The sequence below is a fragment of the Colletotrichum paranaense genome, assembly GCF_030867605.1.
Source record: "Colletotrichum paranaense strain IMI 384185 chromosome Unknown Scaffold_6.1, whole genome shotgun sequence".
In the NCBI taxonomy this organism is placed as follows: Eukaryota; Fungi; Ascomycota; class Sordariomycetes; order Glomerellales; family Glomerellaceae; genus Colletotrichum; species Colletotrichum paranaense.
In genome coordinates this window covers 3,303,738-3,322,874 of record NW_026848964.1, presented here as the reverse complement: position 1 = coordinate 3,322,874, position 19,137 = coordinate 3,303,738, and the positions used below count along the sequence as shown (strand labels likewise).

The 19,137-nt window shown below is 52.7% G+C and overlaps 8 protein-coding genes across 8 annotated transcripts; 3 read left to right on the top strand and 5 right to left on the bottom strand.

Moving 5' to 3' along the window:
• Positions 1 to 295: 295 nt before the first annotated feature.
• On the top strand, positions 296 to 1,669 carry CPAR01_08783 (methyltransferase; the record flags this gene model as incomplete). The annotated part of the gene is made up of 6 exons (XM_060493050.1): positions 296 to 305; positions 389 to 749; positions 823 to 1,027; positions 1,089 to 1,152; positions 1,206 to 1,402; positions 1,472 to 1,669. 6 exons carry the CDS (start codon positions 296 to 298, stop codon positions 1,667 to 1,669), a joined length of 1,035 nt encoding a protein of 344 aa, XP_060349420.1.
• Positions 1,670 to 1,880: 211 nt separating this feature from the next.
• Positions 1,881 to 2,168, bottom strand: CPAR01_08782 (uncharacterized protein; the record flags this gene model as incomplete). The annotated part of the gene is made up of 3 exons (XM_060493049.1): positions 1,881 to 1,921; positions 1,981 to 2,005; positions 2,079 to 2,168. The coding sequence occupies 3 exons, from the start codon at positions 2,166 to 2,168 to the stop codon at positions 1,881 to 1,883; spliced, it is 156 nt and encodes a 51-aa protein (XP_060349419.1).
• A 1,004-nt stretch (positions 2,169 to 3,172) lies between these two features.
• CPAR01_08781 (ubiquitin-conjugating enzyme) lies at positions 3,173 to 4,311 on the top strand (the record flags this gene model as incomplete). The annotated part of the gene is made up of 3 exons (XM_060493048.1): positions 3,173 to 3,221; positions 3,299 to 3,596; positions 3,678 to 4,311. The coding sequence occupies 3 exons, from the start codon at positions 3,173 to 3,175 to the stop codon at positions 4,309 to 4,311; spliced, it is 981 nt and encodes a 326-aa protein (XP_060349418.1).
• Positions 4,312 to 4,649: 338 nt separating this feature from the next.
• Positions 4,650 to 10,852, bottom strand: CPAR01_08780 (uncharacterized protein; the record flags this gene model as incomplete). The annotated part of the gene is made up of 2 exons (XM_060493047.1): positions 4,650 to 10,579; positions 10,786 to 10,852. The coding sequence occupies 2 exons, from the start codon at positions 10,850 to 10,852 to the stop codon at positions 4,650 to 4,652; spliced, it is 5,997 nt and encodes a 1,998-aa protein (XP_060349417.1).
• Positions 10,853 to 11,412: 560 nt separating this feature from the next.
• CPAR01_08779 (uncharacterized protein) lies at positions 11,413 to 12,491 on the bottom strand (the record flags this gene model as incomplete). The annotated part of the gene is made up of 2 exons (XM_060493046.1): positions 11,413 to 12,394; positions 12,451 to 12,491. The coding sequence occupies 2 exons, from the start codon at positions 12,489 to 12,491 to the stop codon at positions 11,413 to 11,415; spliced, it is 1,023 nt and encodes a 340-aa protein (XP_060349416.1).
• A 1,984-nt stretch (positions 12,492 to 14,475) lies between these two features.
• On the bottom strand, positions 14,476 to 14,748 carry CPAR01_08778 (uncharacterized protein; the record flags this gene model as incomplete). Its single annotated transcript, XM_060493045.1, has 1 exon — positions 14,476 to 14,748. The coding sequence occupies one exon, from the start codon at positions 14,746 to 14,748 to the stop codon at positions 14,476 to 14,478; it is 273 nt and encodes a 90-aa protein (XP_060349415.1).
• Positions 14,749 to 15,459: 711 nt separating this feature from the next.
• CPAR01_08777 (uncharacterized protein) lies at positions 15,460 to 15,726 on the bottom strand (the record flags this gene model as incomplete). The annotated part of the gene is made up of 1 exon (XM_060493044.1): positions 15,460 to 15,726. One exon carries the CDS (start codon positions 15,724 to 15,726, stop codon positions 15,460 to 15,462), a length of 267 nt encoding a protein of 88 aa, XP_060349414.1.
• A 1,508-nt stretch (positions 15,727 to 17,234) lies between these two features.
• Positions 17,235 to 18,470, top strand: CPAR01_08776 (uncharacterized protein; the record flags this gene model as incomplete). The annotated part of the gene is made up of 2 exons (XM_060493043.1): positions 17,235 to 17,500; positions 17,555 to 18,470. The coding sequence occupies 2 exons, from the start codon at positions 17,235 to 17,237 to the stop codon at positions 18,468 to 18,470; spliced, it is 1,182 nt and encodes a 393-aa protein (XP_060349413.1).
• Between the last annotated feature and the right edge of the window lie 667 nt (positions 18,471 to 19,137).

Genomic DNA, 19,137 nt, shown 5'->3' with positions numbered 1-19,137 from the left:
CCCAGCCACAATCACAGCTAGCTAGTCGATACAATCATTCAGGTCAAGCTTCGACTGCTACCTGTTACTTCCAAGTCTCATACCAGTAATCTCCATTGAAGTAGCCTAAACACCTCGCATCAACCAACAACCCATATTGCTTTAGACCTCACTCGAAGCGGGTGCTCGGACATCGCTTGGGTTTCAAAGTACAATACAACCTCACGCATTGGGACTCGGGCCACAGAGACGGTCAATCCCTTATTTCTGCCTCTCTCATTCCACTGAACCTTCGCGAATCACCTCTACCGCGAAGATGAACATGGGTACGTCCTCGCATACAAGCCTTATGAAGCTCATTGTGAAGTCAGCATGTGACTCGACAACAGCTCTCTAACGCAACATCTAGACTGGATTCTCGACAGCGGCTACCTGCCCAACGCCGTCATCAGGATAGGTATTCGGCGCCAGCTTCAGGAGCGTCTCGACTCCATCGCGAGCACGTCTCTCGGCCTCGATTACGAGCGGAAGATGACGTTCATCGAGAAATTGCGCACTCAACCCATTGCAATTGAGACCGCTACGGCCAACAAACAGCACTACGAGGTTGGCACCGGTGTCCTCGCCGCATGCCTTGGCCCCCGCATGAAGTATTCGTGCTGTCTGTACCCCAAGGGAGGCGAGACATTGGCACAGGCGGAAGTGGCCATGTTACAGACGTACGTTGAAAAGGCCGAACTGAAGGATGGTATGAGTATCTTGGATCTCGGGTGAGTCGTCTCCGGCCCTTCCCATGCATCGTGAGATCATATGTTAGATTTAGGGCCTGACTGACCGTTACAGCTGCGGTTGGGGATCAGGAGCGCTGTACTTCGCCGAGGTACTTCCTAACTCCAAGGTCACGGCCTTTTCCAACTCCAGGACGCAGAAGGAGTACATCGATGGGAAAGCCAAGGAGAAGGGCTTATCAAACCTCACGGTCATCACAGGTAACGTTGTTGACTATGAGTTCGAGCGGGAGTCTTTTGACAGAGTTGTCTCCATCGAGGTATGTATTTTCCCTGACCGCTAGATGCGTCCGATGAAAAGGATTTTGACTGTAACAAAAGCTATTTGAGCACATGAAAAACTACGAGCTCCTTATGGCAAAGGTGGGCAGGGCCTTAAAGCCTGGTGGCAAGCTTTTTGTCCATATCTTTGCCCACAGGACCACTCCCTACGATTAGTGAGTAACGGCCGCGATGTTGTGCACTATCGGGAAGCGCTGACCGCGGAAAACCTCAGTGAGGAGGGCTGGATGACGACGTATTTCTTCACAGGAGGCACTATGCCTTCCACCGACCTGCTCCTATTCTTCCAGCGGGACTTACAGATTCAGAAGCAGTGGTGGGTCAACGGACAACACTACTCCAAGACGTGCGAGGTAAGCTGCCGCCGATCGCCTCTCTACCGTACATCAGTCTCAGTATGACGAGCTAACACGAGCATCAAGCACTGGCTGAGCAAGATGCTTGCGCATAAGAAAGAGATCTGGCCGCACTTGGTCGAGACGTATGGGGAGCAGAACGCCAGCGTGTGGTTCAACAGATGGCAAATCTTCTACTTGGCGTGTTCCGAGCTGTTCGCCTACCAAGGCGGGGATACCTGGGGCGTGTCGCACTACCTCTTCGAAAAGCCCAACACTCAGTAGAAGAAGTGACGGACAGAGATGAACCCAAGCATAGTTGGGCTTGCCGCAATTGCTTTGCACCCATAATAGAGTAGCTAATCGTTGATTCCTCTGCCTATATTTGCCTGACTTTTGGACTGGCGAATGCCGAATGATCTGTTGATATCGCGCATCTTGCGCGTATTCCTCAAACTTCTTGTTCACTAGACCACCCATCTTTAGAGCTTTCGGTTCAGTGATCCCAAGGGTGCTTCCAGCCCAGCAACACAGCTCCTGCACATTTCCGTCAGCAATCACGCAATCAGTATTATCGAAAGTTGTAGGGAATATACCGTCTTTCTTCGCGCGGTACATGAGCTATCGATGGCGTAGGATGACGTTAGCTTCCTCGGCCTTGCGGTATCAATAAGGGCTTCGGTAAGGGACATACGAAGAACCACATGCCAGCGCCCAGGGCAGTCGCTGTGAAGCGGTACACACCAGGGACGTGAGGCGTCGGAGGCTTGGGGCCGGTATACATGGCGAAAGTCGATACGCCAGGCGCGTCGTTCGGGGAAGATTCTCGAGGGAGAGGAATGGATGGAGGGATTCTTGAGGTTGCAGCTCGTCAGCAGGCCGCCAGAAACTCAATTGAGTCCGGTCGAGTGGGCTCACATACCTCGGATTCGCCTTTGCCTCTAGGCGTTCTAAGCTTTGCTGGGAAACTAGGTCGGGAAATTCGGACAGTGATGGCCGTTCATCAGTCCCGTAGGAAGAAACGTCGTTGACGGACTGACAATCTGAGAGGTCCTAGGATGCTTAGGTAAGTCGGCTTGTGCCGGAGTGTTGGACCAATGGCAGAAAGTGCATTCTAAGTCTCTCTTTTCGTCTTGGCCCAGGGGACTACCCACCCAAGAGCACTGAGTGACTCGTGCTCCATTCACTCGGTACGTGTCTCCTTTGTCAAGACTTGCAAGGCACGTAGGTACCTAGGTACTCCGTCCCTTACCTTAGGGATGGATACCTATTCGGTACCCACCAACCTTCCATTGGGTGCTTGGCTAGCAGCACCTCATTCTTCCGAGTTCAAACTTGCAGCGCCTCATTGCCGCAGTACCTACTCTCCAGGTCAGTACAAAGGCTCAAACCCCTGGGCACTCAATTAGCGGCGTCAGGGTAGGTGGTCGTCGATTCCACCGTTAAGCCCCCCCGGCCGGATAAGAACCCACCCCTCCCCAACTCCAGTGACAGTCGCGGCATGAGATGGTTAGTGCCACCTATCCCTCCACCTGTCACGTACACATACATACACTCATACACTTGTTCAACACCAGCCTGTCTATCTGCGCCTGCATCTACTATCCATTCTTCTACGCAAACTTTTGCGACCTAACCCGACACAGACGCTCGCTCGTTCAATAAAAAGCCACCTCTTCCCGGTCTGGATTATTTTGTCAACTGGATTTCTAGACACGACGACTTACGCCGATTATCGATCAGCAGACGATTACATCACCTAAATCTACAACAACCAGCGTATGCAACATGGCAACTCCTAAGTTCAACTCAAAGTCACCGACAATACGGCGCATATGTAAGATGCCTCTCAAACGTTGGATTCTTATCCATCTGACCACTCAGAAGCTCGCTAATCAATCGGACCCAAATCAGTGCGCGAAGCCCAAGAACTCTCCAGCTCTCCATCACCAGATTATACGGCTACTCCATTAGAGTCAGATCTATTCGAATGGCACTTCACTTTCCGCGGGCCACCCAACTCCTCCTACAGCGAAGGCATCTACCATGGCCGTATCGTGTTGCCGCCTACATATCCTCTCCGCCCGCCGAGTTTCCGGTTCCTTACACCCAGCGGCCGTTTCGAAACCAACAGGGAGATTTGTCTAAGCATCAGCGGTCACCACGAAGAGACGTGGCAGCCTGCGTGGGGCGTGAGGACTGCACTCGTCGCGTATGTTCAGCCTGGGACTCCCTCTCTCTGCCTTTCCAGTCCCTATTAGAGATGTTTCCCCGTTAACTAACAAGATAAAAGGTTGCGCAGCTTCATGGAGACGGACCCCCGAGGCCAGCTGGGCGGCCTCGAGACAAGCGATTCTGTGCGGAAGCGTCATGCAATCGCATCGCACACATTCAAATGCCCAACGTGTGCAAAGACAAATACTGAAATCATCCAAGAATGTGAAGAATCGGCCAAGGCCAATTCTGACTCACCAGATTCAGCGACTGAAGTTGAGATACCCTCCGAGCTGAAGCTTGGATATAAGGATGAGATGACTGAGTCTAAGGTCTTAGAAGGAGGATCCACGGAAGCAGTGACACCGGTGCCTCCGACACCAAGAACCGAACCGGCGGATGCAGAGAGTGCCGAGCTGGCCGAGGGCTTTGTTCGTACGGCACCTGAGACAGTCGTGGCGGCCAGTTCGGCATCAACATCACAATCACCAGCAACGGCGGCATCTTACCCTTCTGCGCGTCCAGGTCAAGGGATTATCACCCCTACACGGACGGTCTCGCTGCCTCCGGCCCCAAATCTTAGTGTTCGCCCCCAGGCACCTCCTACCACCCGTGCGTATGACGAAGGCGTACCACTGTGGGTTGATCGAGCCATTGTTGTTCTCGTTGTACTTCTGCTGGCCATGATTCTCAAAGTCTTGCTTGACTTTTAGTTACGATGATGCTCCTACAATTTGCATGAGGGGATCCAGCCCCCGTCACCCTGGATGAACGCTGAGATGCGAGAATCTGTTTGTTTCACGGTTGCTGGCGTCTGGTTGAGGTTATTTAGGCGGTTTTGCTTGGCCATGTCCATGATATATCGTCATCCGGAAACTTGTAGACATTGTTTTATTGCTACGATGGCCACTGAGCCAAAAGCCCATGTTCCCAACGGGATGGGGATACCACTCCAATGAACTTTTTGGACCCTTGACCTGCACTTCGTAGGGACTACTCTCATACGCGTGCTATCCCGACTACCTTCATAATATCCTCCTTCACGAGTCGTTCACAAACCATTCCGCTGCTGTCCAACAACCAGCCACCACCACTCATCCACGGTGAAACTCTTTCCATAGGTAATACCCTTTAACACACCGTATCTTGCCCCCCAGTCAAACACCATCTGCACCTCAAACTCTTGTACATATGGTTTGAGCACGGCACAAACGGACGCGACATCCAGGGGTCCTCGAGTTGCGACAACGAACGCAACTGCGCCAAGAACTTGTGCCCAACGATCATGGTTGAGCTCCCCAAAAAAATCCGACCACAGTGGAACCGCCCGGTTATGGTTTTCCCTTGGCGGCTTGCTGTGCTTGGCTTTTTGTAGGAGGGCCAAATCTTCATCGTAAACGTACTTCTCTGTGGCCTCGATCTCAAGACCAAAGTTGTAGTACGACTTGGGGTATTTCCTACTTTCGTAATTGCCCGGGTCGAAACCGAGAGGAATATTCGGGACATCAACTGTGGTGACGGCAACTCTTCCGTACGCCTGCAAGTTCATCATGGCCATAACCTCACCATCCCTCAAGACATAGGGAATCCGGATCTTTTCGCCCCGTCGGAAGCTTACATCAAGTCGTTGTTTGAACTTGGCGGCGTCGATGTACTTGACCTCATTAGTCCACTTGATGAATCGCGGCAAGAATGTCTCGGTGAGGCGGTAAGGGCGGCCCTCGAGTGCTTTGAGCTTGCTATCCGTGATGACACCTTGACCTTGGAGAGTCTCGACCGCTTGCTCAAGAAGTGATTGGATGCGCTCCTCATCTCCGCCTCCGATGCTCGCCATCTTCTTCCTGATATCTTGCGGCGCATATTTATCGCGATGCGTGTAGCAAAGGGAGCGCAACCACGACATGGCAATGGCTAGGTCCTCACTGTCCTGTGACAGCGCTCCCCCATCGTTGTCTACGAGGGAAGTCGCGGGGCGTGAAGTGGCCGCCTCAAATCTGTTAAAGACAGACATCTGAAAGTTATAGTACTCGTCGCGCCAGTTGGTAATATCCGTCCAAGCTGAGCCGAGAGAGTAACCTCGTTCCAGAGCAGTCTTGCTGGCAGGCAATTCCTGCGAATCCTCAATAAGACCAGCGGTCCACTTGATAAGGCGCGACCAGTCGTAGTCGACATAATTGTCAAAGTCAATGGGCGGGAATTCATCGTTCTCGTAGGCTGAGATAAATTGAATCTGGAATCGCTCAGAAAGCTGACTGATGAAAGTTCCACGATCCTTTCGGGCTTTCGACCAGAATCGTCGCATGGCGCTGAGGGCCATGTCGGGGAACAAGGTCATCATGAGACCCCATTCTATGATTCGGTCGGCACCACCAAGAAGTGTTCTTGTGACGACGAATGCGGCTATCAAGATGGTTTCATTCGTCTCGTCGAGTCCGGCGTTCTGTCTCGACGCATCTCTCAGGTCCATGTCTCTAGGCAACGGTATGAGCGTCCTAGTTTTCAGATCGATTCCGACCATAAGCTCTCTGGGCTCGGTCCCGAGCTTGGTCTGTCGTCGCTTGCGCTTTCTTTGACGACCAATCTCGCCGCCCCAGAGATGGTCAGTTGCAGTCGTTCCCTGTTCAGCGATGTGGAGGCTAAACAAGGCAGATTGACTGAGTTGGTTCACAGGATCCCATTCAAGTTGGGGGTTCTCCCATCCGCCGGGAAGGTCATCGACGACATGGTTGATAAAGATATAATCCGGGTCGATCGACCCCGCCAAAAGAAGCTTCATACCCTCAGTTGACAGCTCCCAGTCGAAGCAGGCATCGACCTGGTCGGAGAATTCGTAGAATTGGCTGCTGTTGGGCAACTTGTGTCCAGGGCCCCCTTGCCACTTTGTTATCTCTGAGAGATTTTGAGGCAAGTTCTGTCGGAGGAACCAACGCGAATCGGGCATCCAGCCACTGATTGTCAGGCTACGATCCTCCGTGTCGAAGAATGCGCTCTCACACGCCGGCCAGGTACCGTTATTGCCTTCAATCGTGTCGGCATGAGCGAAGGTTACGTTGAACTGGTCGTGGCACACGTCAGATGTTGGCGGGGCCGTGGGATAAGTTGGTTCTGGGGCCGAGGCTTCAGGAAGAGGCGTGTGTTGAATGTCTTCTGGCATTTCGGGTCCCAGGTATGTGTTGGGGTTGAGAAAGACAATATTCGGAGGACAGCCGCTCCGTCCACCACCGCGAGATTCGGAGGGCCCAGCGATTGGTCCTACTTGCCCTGTCATGAAGAATCGAAAGATGTCTCTCTTGCGTGTTCCATCGGGACCTTGATCTTCTGCATGGGCGATCTGTTCCCTTGTGACCATTCGTTTCCTGCGTTTCCTTGGGGTCTGGGATCCCTCAGGGGGCGTATTTGGCCTCTCATTAGCTGCTTTATTGGCATAAAAAGGAGCATCAAGAACCTCCATCACCTGAACTGTCTTCCTACGGCTGGAGAAGACAGGCTGAGCGTCATGCTTGTCCTCCTCAGGCATTCCTGCCTTGGGCCTGAAGGCCGGCGGGATGTAAAGTCTTGGGTGATGAGCCATGATATTCGCTTTCATAGCTGCACCTGGCGGGGATGACGCTTCGATGCCAGGAATCCGTATCAATTGGTAGTTCGCCATCATGCCTTTAGAATTCTTGAAAGCATGCGTACTGACAACCACTTGCTTCTTCTTCGCCAACCTTGCCAATGCGTTTTTGTACATTTGATGGTCTGGCGCCTCTTCAGACGAGAACAGAGTTTCCCACGTAGCGATAGTAGCGTACCACAGAGACTGGCCTCCGGGGAAGACACCACCACTCGCATGTAGGATGTACTGAAGTGCCCGTTCCATGGTCTGTGTTTTTGAAAGAGTACTACTATCGGTTAGACTGGCCCTCAGCGCGTCTGCATGTGGTAGTGGACTGGATTCGATGACTGGTGCTGCCGTATCTCCTGAGCCTGCTCGGTTGGGACTTCCATTCGAACTTCGCTTTGCTGGACCCGAGTGCGAAACTCGTCGCCCCGAATGATCATGCATTCTCGTTGGCGTCAAAAATTGCGGTGGGTCGATTCCAGCAGTGTCTAGGAGAGTCTTCCTGCGGCTTTCCGGGGAGATATGCATTCCCTTGGCTTTTGGTGTGTCTTCCCCCCTTGCTTTCCCGACTGCTATTTGAAGTGAGGCATGTTTCGTTGGCATGTCTCTTACAGCGCTGGCAGAATCATCAATGAGCCCGCTCATGGGCAGCTGTGTCGAGGATATCGGCGGCTTCAGTGCACTTGATGACTTTGACGTACTCCGATTACTGCCTGTGCCCCTTCTCGCGCCTCGTCTTGTCTCCTGTAGTACGCCGGATTCCCCTCCCTGATCGGTGCGCAGTCTTCTACTCCTGAAAGGAGTAGCCTCGAAGGATTGTATAGCAGCGGTGACAGCCTCATCTCCTCTTTCATGCAAGCCGAAGGCGTCCTCCTGGCCTTCCTCATCATCTAGAGTGTCATTGAGGGCAGATAACCTCAAGTGCCGAGGTTTGATCTGTCGAGGAGGATTAACTGCTCGCTTCGCCAGAGTCGATCGTTTCGCAGCTGGGAAAAGCTTCTCGGGAGGTCCAATAAGGGGTGCCACATAGTTTGGGTTACAGGGTGTCTTCGATTTCTCGAGGTGGTATTTAATACCAACGTCGTTCTTCCAAGTTCCTCCACATTTGTCGCATTTGAAAATCTTGGGACGGCCACGGGCAGAAGGTTTTGCTGACCCTTTCTTGGTTCGACGGCCTCCACGCTTCACAGGCACGCCGTCGACAAGTGTATCATCCACTGCCTCGGCATTGGGTATCTCCACATCTTGATTTAATTGTTGAGAGCCCACGACAATGGATTGCTCATCCGTTGGCAGGGCGGCAGGAACCTCGATCCCCTCGGCTGTCGTATCTGGTAGCGTTGCGTCTGGTTTCAAAGGTTCCTGAAGCTTGCCTTCTTGGCCAACAGCGGCATGGATAGTGGACTCGTCTGTACCATGAACGGGAGGAGCCTGAGGGATATGTGGGCCCGCGCCGGCTTCAGGATTTTGATCGCTATCGGAGAGTATTCTGGACAGCGCTGATGGATCTACTTTGAGTGTCACGATACTCGATGCCGTTGCCGATTCAGCTGGGCGTCGCCTCGTACCACGTCTGGTAGTCGTTGCAGAGGGGGTTGTAGAGTCTAGCTCTGAGCACGTTCCCGCTGTAAAGCTCGCGTCCTCTTCAGAAGAATCTTCGCCGGTCTGCTGTAAAAGCCTTCTTCGCTTTCCTTGACGCATTCCTCCAGCTTCTTGAGCCACATTGGCTCGCGGGGTATCCGAAACCTCGGCCTTCCTCTTGGTGATCGCATTGAGCGCCTTGCCAGAAACTCGAGCAAGAGCAGCTAGGCCACTGGCAGTATAGGATAAGTCAGGGACTACTGTGGGATATGTAAAATGGCCTGCCAGCGTCTTTCCAGAGGCCCCGTCAGCCAGAGAATGATCATTTCCCATCTGTCCAGTGAGATTCTTGTCAGCATCGGCGGCAACTTTTTGCTGGGCGCTGAGTGCAAAATAGCGATATTGCTGAGATTTGCCTTTTCGGTGCATCTCACTCGATACCTGAAAGTGCCTGAGATGCACTGGCTGCTGTGTCGGGAGCGAGATTGTCGAGGAAATGGAGGATATATACCGCCGAAAGGATGGCCCCAAAGTCAAGTCTCCTAACTGCTTATTCGACAGACCCGCGGAGCCTGCAGCAGAAATATTGTCGAAGATTGTCGTGGTTAGTGGTTTGTCGGCTATCCAGCTGGAGCGTGGATTCATTCGTCTTCTGTTGAGAGCACGACCAGGTTCAGTCCCTGGGCTTGGGGTGTCCATGCTGGCGGTTTTGCTTGCCGGATCAGATCCAAGATCTCCACCATTTAGGCTGTGATCAGACTGAATGCTTTTCTGCTTCCCCGTAGCCAGATAGGCAGCCCAATCCTCGTGCGTAAGATCGTGGTCGAATTTGAGGCAGTCCTTGAAAAGTTTCCCAGACAAAGTGGCGCCAACATACTGGATGGCTCCAGTCTGGACGAAGAATCGACACGTCTTGGCTGCCACTTTCATCTGCCATCTCAGACCCAAAATGCCCAGTTTGCACCGTAGGTCATGATATCTGATGATACCAAAGGCCTTCACAATGGCCATTATTGTTTGGGCTAGAGAGATGTAATCAACTGATTCCCCATTCCACCTGCCACGCCATGAGACTGGCTCTAAGTCGCACGCCAGGGCGTTTCGGGACATATCAACAGTCGTGTGCAGACTAGCCGTTGCTTTCAAGGGATCGATTGGAAGAGCTGGGGCGAAGCGCGTCAACCACATCTTGCTGGTCTTGGTTCCCCTGACGAGCGTCGTTCTTTTCGAGATATATCCCTTCTCTGCTAAAGCATCTGTTCTTTTGGGCAATGAGCGTTTGTCTTGGCCAACAAGCCGACCTAAATCGCCTTGCAGGATACCCTCCTGCTTAGTGGAGGCGATACCGACCAAGGCCATCCACTCCAGTCTCGGGACCCTTCGGTAGTCGGGCGCATGTCCAGCAATGGACTCCCACATGCGATCCTCAGAGACGTATATACGAGGCCGCTTTCGAAGGCCTGGGGTCTTCGGCGCCGACTTGACGAGGCCGTTAGATTCAGAGTCATTTGGACCTTCTTTTGCGGCACCCTCTGAGGTACTGGGAGCTGCTGTTCCATCCTGAGAGTCTGGATCCGGTAAGGCGAGGATGTCAGCCAGAGGTACATGATTCCACTTTCGATTCGGTCCGACGGAGACGTCCTTCCTCACTCTCAGCCAGTCCCAGGCTGTAGACCACAGTAACTGGTTGGATTCCTCGTCTGTTGACTGAGAGGGTTCTGCTGGTGCATCTTGCCTGGGTCGGGTGTCCTTGTAAAAAGTCCCGAGTGAATCGAGTACATGCAGTACAGTGCATCCTATTAACCGCTTGTCAGTGAGATGCGCCAGCTAAAAAGTTTTCCAAGCCAAAAAGTTTTTGAACGCACGACTGGTGGGGGGACATAGTCGAATGCCAGCCATCTCAGTGTAATTGCGTAAATTGTAAGTAGAATGATAATTTGAAGTGATGAACAAGAAGCCGAGAATCCTCGTTCTCATGAGCGTGCAGGGCAGGTTCTCTCACCCAAGTCACCATAACATGAGATGTCAGTGATGACTGACTCTATCAGTCGCTCGAGGTCGCGGGACATTGTGCCTCCTTTTTGGGGGTTGTCATTATCAGGTGAACGAAAGCCGCATAGAAAAAGTCATGCGAATATTGACGGCGAAGGTCGACGATGGAAAATCGAACCCAAGATGCCTGGGTTGGCGTATGCGGTTGGTCGAAAATTCCTTCCAGATTCCGGTTGGTTTTCCCCCGCTACGTTTGAGTCGGCCAAAGATCTGGAAAGTGGAGGGGAAGGAAACCGCTTGAGTCTGGCCGCGTCGGGAACCCCGCCGTCATGGTGGGATACGTACCTTAGGCGCAGCATCGTCCAGGTGGCTGTGGTGGCTGTGGACGAGACAATAGCTACTGTTACTTCCACTGCACGTGATCATGGCATGATATCTGATTCGCACGGACGTAGTCCGTAATTTGGCCTTCAGTTCTTGGATAACCTTGAGGGCAAGAGGGCCGGAGGTATGGACTGGTAATCTCGTCTCGTGTCACATCTCAAGTAGACAAGATATGAGGTAGATAATTAAATCAAAGTGACTCTAGGTGAGCTAGGTTTTCATCGGCGTCTTCAAAGACAGGCTTTTGTTACTGCTAGTTTTGGGTATCTCGAGATCTCGTCACGGCAAGCTTAGCCAACTTTTCCTCCTGCTGTTTTCTGTAAGCCACAAGGAATGCCTCTCTGGTTTCCTGGAGCTCTTCACGCCTTCTCAGGCTACCAGCGGATTTTGGCACGTTGGAGACATCAACGGCCGCACCACGGACCAACAGCTTATCTCTGCCGGCCTTGTGAAGTTCTGGCGGAGCCTGCGCGACATCATGGAGCCCTACTTTGGCCTCGGCACGCATCTTCTTGAGCACCGCCCAAGGATCTTCTTCGCGGTCTGCGCCCTTACTCTTCTTCCCCTTTTTACCCTTCTTCTTGTCCTGCCCAGGTTCGTAGAAAGCCTTTGAGGTCTGTCCGAAATTGCCAAAGGTACCGCCGTTGATCTCTTCATCTAGCTCGCGTTCGGCGATCTCTTCGAGCTCCTCTTCTCTCTTCTCTTGAATCTTGCGCTCTTCCTCACGCCACTGGTCATATAGCTTGTGCATCTTCTTCTCTTTCCGCGTCCTGACGGTCTTGAGACCGAGAGGATCTTTTCCGCCCCTTTCAGTCTTGTTGACAAGGTTGGCCAGGGGTAGGGCTGCGTTGACGCGGGCAGCGAAATCGGACATCTTCTCACCCGGCCTGATCGTGGGCATCTCGGGCTTCCCAGTCTCCTCAGCCTTGGTCTCGCTCTGCGCGGCTGCCGCAGCTTTCTTAGCTGCCTTCTTCTTCTGGGCCACCGTCTCGCCATTATCTAGACCAGATCGTTGTCTCCTGCCCGACGCCAACGACATGATGCGCTTGAAAGCTCTCGGAGCATCGTCATCATTGCTGCGACCTTTTCTCTTCTTGGAGACGCCATCATTCTCTGTCTTTTGGGTTTTGCCATTCTTGCCGTTCTTGGTGTTTTTCGCATTATTGGCTAAAGCTTTTCGACTTCGCAGCTGAACGGGAAGCGGCCTCGCGATTTGTGATGGGGGGAGATCAAATCTGCATGAAGCCGGTTAATTTATGCCACAACGGTATCTCAGGCGGTTGAAACTTACGCTGAGGGATCTTGTTCCCTCCTCGTATGTTTGTGAGGCATTGCGACTGACTTGAATGGATGACTTATTGAGCGATTCAGTACAGAAACACGTTCCCCTCTACTTCAAGGTTTCGTAATTGCAGGTGAGGCGGGATGATTCGCGACTCAGGGACGGGAGTGATGGAAAATTTTGTATTATGTCAGCGACGATAACAAGTGGTCGTCTGATAAGAAGTGAGGCACATTCTTTGGGGGTAACCCCCGCTCCACCTCATGAAACCAACGCCCTGTCGTGGCAATGGAGGAACGTACCGTGCTGCAGCTGCAGGGGTCTCCACGTCGGAAAGCCCCTAGGGCCGGTCCACCTTGGACAGATCACACGCGGGAATCCCACAATCTGGCATCTTGGCACCTGATCAATGACAGTTCTGCAGCACATGGGCTGGCTTCACCTGGTCATAGGTACAAAAACTTTGCTCGAGGTTGAGGTACCCGCCCTGCATGCTTCGCTGATCATCTGTAAATTGATTTTTTTTTCCCTGCCAAGCAAGTGGTTGTCAAGTCATTCTCGGGAGACTCAAACAACCAACAGTGCAAAGCCTCTGCCAATACAATCGATCACCTTACCCACGGAGAAAATATGGTGCGGAGCTCACCGAATATACCTACCGGATAAGCGACTCAGAAGGATGGTGGGACCTGGAGCCGGCATCTAGGCCGAAGCACGTTGGAATCCAAAGCTTGTTTTCTCCAGTGAGATGATCGTGTTTGTCAATGGAGTACGCTTCTTATGGGAAGTGTACTAGAACATCCCTTTTGATGAGAACCAGGCTTGTCGCACGCATGGGCATGCATGGACAGTGTTCCTCCTTCATTGCCGTCTCGATGGATGATGCCACAGCGATGAGCGCCTCATGTTGACGGAGAAGTGCAGCGGTGACGGAGGCGCCGCCATGACCAGGCAAATGGTAGCGGAAGGGGGCGAAGACGTGCTATGCCAGAGACCAGATCAACATGAGGCGGTAATTGCAAGGTGGCTGGCACAACTGCTACGTCCCCGGTTGGCGAAAGCAACTGTAGGGGAACGAGGTGAGGTATTTGCACCCGAGTCCGTCCCACAGAGCAAGCCCGACGAACTCTAGGGTTCAGACTTCAGACTTCAGACTTCAGACTCGGAGAAAGGCGTGTTTCGCGTGTCGGAGATGTCGAGGTGTGGTTGAGTGAGGAGAACAAACTCAATTACTGGCCGTCTGATTATGTGACACTTCCAGTCGTTTTCGGACGTGTCTCAGTATCGACGGCTGATGAGTTGCGTACGTAGACGATTGCGCTGAGCTTTCTACCAAATGCCTTTTTTTCCATACTTTTTCCCGGCTTGATGTCGGCATAAGTCGGTGGGTGTTCATCAGTCAGTCAGTCAGTCAGTCAGCCCATAATCACGGTCAAGTCAGAAACACTTCGTGCAAGCATGGCCATGGCTGATGGATGGATGGCTGTTGTTTCTGGTTTTGGGCGGGAAACGGAGGGTCGGACGTGCCGCCGTCCGCGCGACCCATGGAAATGTCCCGATCAGTCACGCTCTGGGGCGATGCCGCGATGGGCGCATGGCTGACACGAGCGTGTATCTATTTTGGTGTGGCTGAGATACGGAGTACTGACAGATCGCAGCTAGACTTGGTCAAAACGCCTCGCCTTCGGCTCAAAGTGCGGCGGCCGAAGTTCTTATCCGTACACAAACAAGCACGCAAGAAGCTTCCCAGGCGCCACGCTGCCCTGCCTTGGAGTTGAATCCACATGTAAGCTGGCTGGCAATTCGGCGGGATGCCATGAACCAAGGTGGTCCACGAGGAAACGAGGGCATTTGTAATAGGTCGTTCTAGGCTGGTCTTGAACCTGGTGGAGGGCCATGATTTTGTGGGGATACCTAAGGCAGTTACCTCGTGCAGTCTGGTCCAGTCTAGGACGAGCGCGGACTCCTCAGACCGCACATAAGTAGGAACCCTCTCGGAAACGGCACTGGGGGCTGGTGCTCTATCTAAGCACATTAAGGTATGAATGATGCGCGTGACATAGATAGTACACCATCAAGGCCGGGAGTGCGAGAGGGATTTAATGTTACTAGCTGGTTTCTCATGGTCGCTTGAATGGAAGTTAATCCGCCTATGAGCTGCGCCACATGCTTGAAAGAGTATGGCCTGTAAGGCAAAGGCGCGAGAAGAGGAGTAGCAAGGTACCTACGTATTGAGTATTGTGTAGGTAGAGGCGGCATACCAGATGAGAGGCAGAAAGAAAAAACGAGAAGGAGGGATGTTGGCATGATTGGGAGAGAGGGATTCGAAAGCCCAGAACATGGAGCACGCCGTCTCTAAGCCGGTACTGGCTTAGCACGGACCATCTCAGAGTTGAGGAAGCGAAAGTCCGTCCAGTCTTACTCTCGCGAGGTGCGGCGTGCGGTGTTGCTGCGACTTGCTCGACTGGGTTCAAACTTCAATGTAGGTATCCATCTGCGGGGAGATGCCACGGCGGGGAACATAACTTCTCCACGGAGGCAAGTATCTACGCCGCCTATCGATAGGTACAAGATACTTCGTATGCACCGTATGAAAATGGGTAATGAAGTGCCTTGGATGCTTAGGCGCTCCACCAAGGACCTAACCCAAGGTACCTTGTGTCCATCGGTGGCCACAGCGGGCAGCTTTGCACGACGGTCATTGACCACTGAGATGTCCGTACTGGTAGCAGAAGGCGCAGCTGCTGGACTGGATTGGAGATCCATGGCCGGTACTCCTTCGCTCTCTTTCCCAAATTCTTTTTTCGTTCCTTTCAGCTGTAGGACCGTAGCTGTCTCCCGTGCCAAGCCTCCAACCAGTCTCCAACCAATCTCCAAGTAGTGTACCTCGTTCTTTTTCTTTTTATCCTCGATACTCTCTGAACTTCCGCACTGACTTTTCCTTGGCACCTCATGTTTCCCTTGTGCCTCACCCGCAGAGGCAAGAAGTGTCGAGGAAAGCGGCTGGGATGAGGGGTCTCAGGGTCTGGTCAAAGTACCTGACTCCAGGAGGGGGCGGAAGCAACTACGAGGTACCTGGACCTCGGGAACGCCAGAGTGCAGGGATTTCCCCGTCGGCCAGACCCTCGTCGACTCTCTTTCGCCATTCGACTGAGGCATTCCGACACGACAGGTTTGGTTTGAGAGAGGCATGCCGAATAACCTTAGTTGTTGGCCTCTTGTTTTGCGACTAACGACAGTGGGACCTTGGTGCGCCTTTCCACTGGTCACAGAGTCATCGCCCATGCGCTACCTCGACGCGCTACTTCCATGGTTGACGTTCGACACTTGACCCCAGACCTGAGAATAGTCTCACACACACACACCCTCTCTCTGTCTCTCTCTCTCTCTTCTTTTTTTCTTGGCCTCACTTTCTTGCCCTGTCTATTGTCCATGGCATGACTGTCGTCGTTGTCGTCGTCACTCGTCGTGGACACAATGAATGACTATCCTTGTTTCGTGGCCTCTGACCGTGCATACAACCACCGCCATGACACGATACCTATCTCTGCTGCCTGGCCAAGACGATCCACACATTCAGATACCGTTGTCCCTGAAGCCCATAATCACATTTGTTCTTCGTTACACTGATTGATCCTAGGCCTGAACCAACACCCCCCTTCGCCAGGGTAACAAACACAAACAAAACAGGCGCCAGAAACACTCCCTCGGGTCCCGCGCCCCCCACCGTCTTGGGGCTAGCTAAGCTCCTGATAGACTTTCTTAGTCTTAGTCCCTTTTACGGACGTGGAACAGGACAGGACATGGATGACTTGCAAATGCTTGAATACGCCGCCCACTGACTAGCATTAGTCCCCCTTCTCCCCAACCAAGTACCTTAGCTTGTAGTGTCTAGCATGGAATCCATGTATCGCTACTGCTGCATTGTTGCTGCTGCCGCCGTAGATGCCACTACACAACTGGAGACATCACATCTTCTGGAACCATATGCCAGACACTAGACCCGTGTCCCATCCACAGCACAGCGTCTTGTCCGTTTGCTCTCTGTCGCTCACTCACGCCCTCATTCAGCTCACTAACTCTCTCTCATTCTCCTCCTTCCCCTAGCCCCCGTTCCTCCGACTTTCCAACGTGCCTCGCTGTCTCTTCATCTTGCTCTCAGACCCTCTCAGCTCTTCCCAAAGTCTGTTCTCAACCGCCGTCCCTACCCCAGCATCCATCCCTAACCATGCTCGGATCTACTTGCCGTTTTAACCTTTATATCCCTACCCCATTTCGCCCTGTCCTTACCTCGCCCTGAGGTACCCGACCTTATTACCTACCTTCACCTTGCGGTGATCTTTAGCTCCAGTGTCCCCCTCTTAAAGCAGGCAGCAAGCCAAGCCAACAACCACTTTCACACATCCCGCTATATTTGGTGTCTCTCTCCCGCAGTTCTTCACTCTTTGCCTCGTCCGCAAACATCTAGACTTATTCGCCCTTGCCTTTGTTGGTTTCCTCTTTGTGCACCTCCCTTCCACCACTGCCAGTACCTCATACTACATACTTATCTGACCTCCTACCTCGAAGTGCCGCACAGCCTGCCTGACGGACTTGGAAACGGCTTGCCGTACAATAGCACTGCCGCAGCCCAGACTTACAGTCTACGAACCCTCGTACTTTACCACGATATGCTCTAGAGATAAAGAGCAACCATCCGACGGCCTCTTCTTCTTGCCGTCTCTCTGATCAGGCGCCTCTGTCTCCGACCCATTGTCCGATCATATTAGCTGGAATATCAGACCTATTCGAGAATGTCTACTACAAAGAGCGCCAGCATCGACGCCGTGCGTGATCGCTTCCGTCAATTTTGGTCCCGAAACAGCAACACGATACCTCGCTACAGAGACTCTCCCGAGGAAGCAGACACCGCAAGTGAAGGCGGAATCGAAGTCCCGCCAACACCAGCTGAGAGTTTTACTTCCGAAGATGGATTACTCCCTCCTGCCTACATGATACCGAAACCATGGACACGGAAACGTTCCTTCATCATGTGCGGCGCTGTTTGGTTAGCCATGCTGTAAGTGTTGCGAACGGCGCAATATTTGATTCCCCGGCTAACTTTGGATCTTAGCTTGATATTTGTCCTTCTGAACCTGGTACTATTCGTAGCGCGCGAGGTCTGGGATACGGCATCCGGGCAGTTTGAAAGCGCGAGCATCGTTGAGCCGATTCCATGTCACTCTCATAATGACTACTGGAGAAAAAGACCCATCTATGACGCTCTCCAGGCAGGATGCATTGGCATTGAGGCAGACGTGTGGCTCATGGACACCGAGTTATTCGTTGGCCACAACAAGTGGTCTCTGCGTCAGAAGAACACCTTCACGAGTCTCTACATAGACCCCCTCGTTCGTCTGCTTGAGGAACGGAACGCGGACCTCGGAAACATCACACAGGAATCGCCTCGGGGCATTTATGAGGCAAGCCCGGATCAAACCATGGTTCTCTTGGTGGATTTGAAGACGAGCGGCCCGGAGACTTGGCCGGAGGTGGTCCGTCAGTTGGAGCCCTTGCGAGAGCGAGGCTGGTTGAGCAAAGTCATCGATGGCAAAGTCCACTATGGGCCCATCACCGTCGTCGGGACTGGCAACACTCCTTTCGGTATGGTCGTCGAAAACACGACCTATAGGGACACATTCTTCGACGCTCCCCTCCTGAACCTAGACCGTCACAACTTTGATCTTACCAACTCCTTCTACACGAGCGTATCGTTCAAGAAGGCGCTCGGCACCGTTTGGTTTGGTGACCTATCAAAGGGCCAAATGGGGAAACTGAGAGCGCAAATCAAAGAAGCCCATTCTCGCGGCTTAATGGTCCGGTACTGGGATCTCCCAGCATGGCCAATCAGTATCAGAAACCACGTATGGGATGTGCTTGTTCAAGAGGGCGTTGATATCCTAAATGTGGACGATCTGAAAGGCGCCAGGAGAGAGTGGGATCTCAAGGGGTGGAAACGGCTAACCGGCAACTCCACGATACCAGCCTAACCGGATAGGGCTTGTGCACAATGGTGTACACAGAACCAAATCATCAAACCGCTACCAATTATGACAACGCATAACAGCGTGAGCTCCTCCAGAGGCACACCCCCCTCTTCGGAGTCAGAGCCACGCTTGCCGGTCGACAATATCTGGAATGTTGGCGGGAGCACTCTCCCTGCTCATATTGGCGTGTCGCTTCTCGAGAGCTGAGACACTCGATGCTGGGAGAATACGATATAAACACTACAACCACTACCGATCTCCTATTCAAGGCCGGCCCATGGGCCATCGCACAAAACTACCCAAAATCGATGTACAACGTTGTCAGATCAACTCCTTTCTCGGGTAGGACGACTTCTCCGAGAACGTCCTTCACATACGGCTACTTGGAGTCGCCTTGTCTACACCGAATAGTACACTTAGAAAAATTTCGGACGTGCCCATAACTAGAAGGTGTTTACGTGGCAAAGTTATTGTACACGGAGAAAGGAACATGCGGGACGTTGATGGAGTAGTAACATACGTACAATGAATGGGTTGGCGCAAGTTGCATTGCAGTCAACGCCGTTTACAGAGCGGGCCGGGCGATAACCGCCGAGCTGACCGATTCCGATCCGTGCCAAGACTCGGGTGCGATGGCTTCGCAATCTTCCTCCCGGCCATCGCCGTGTGT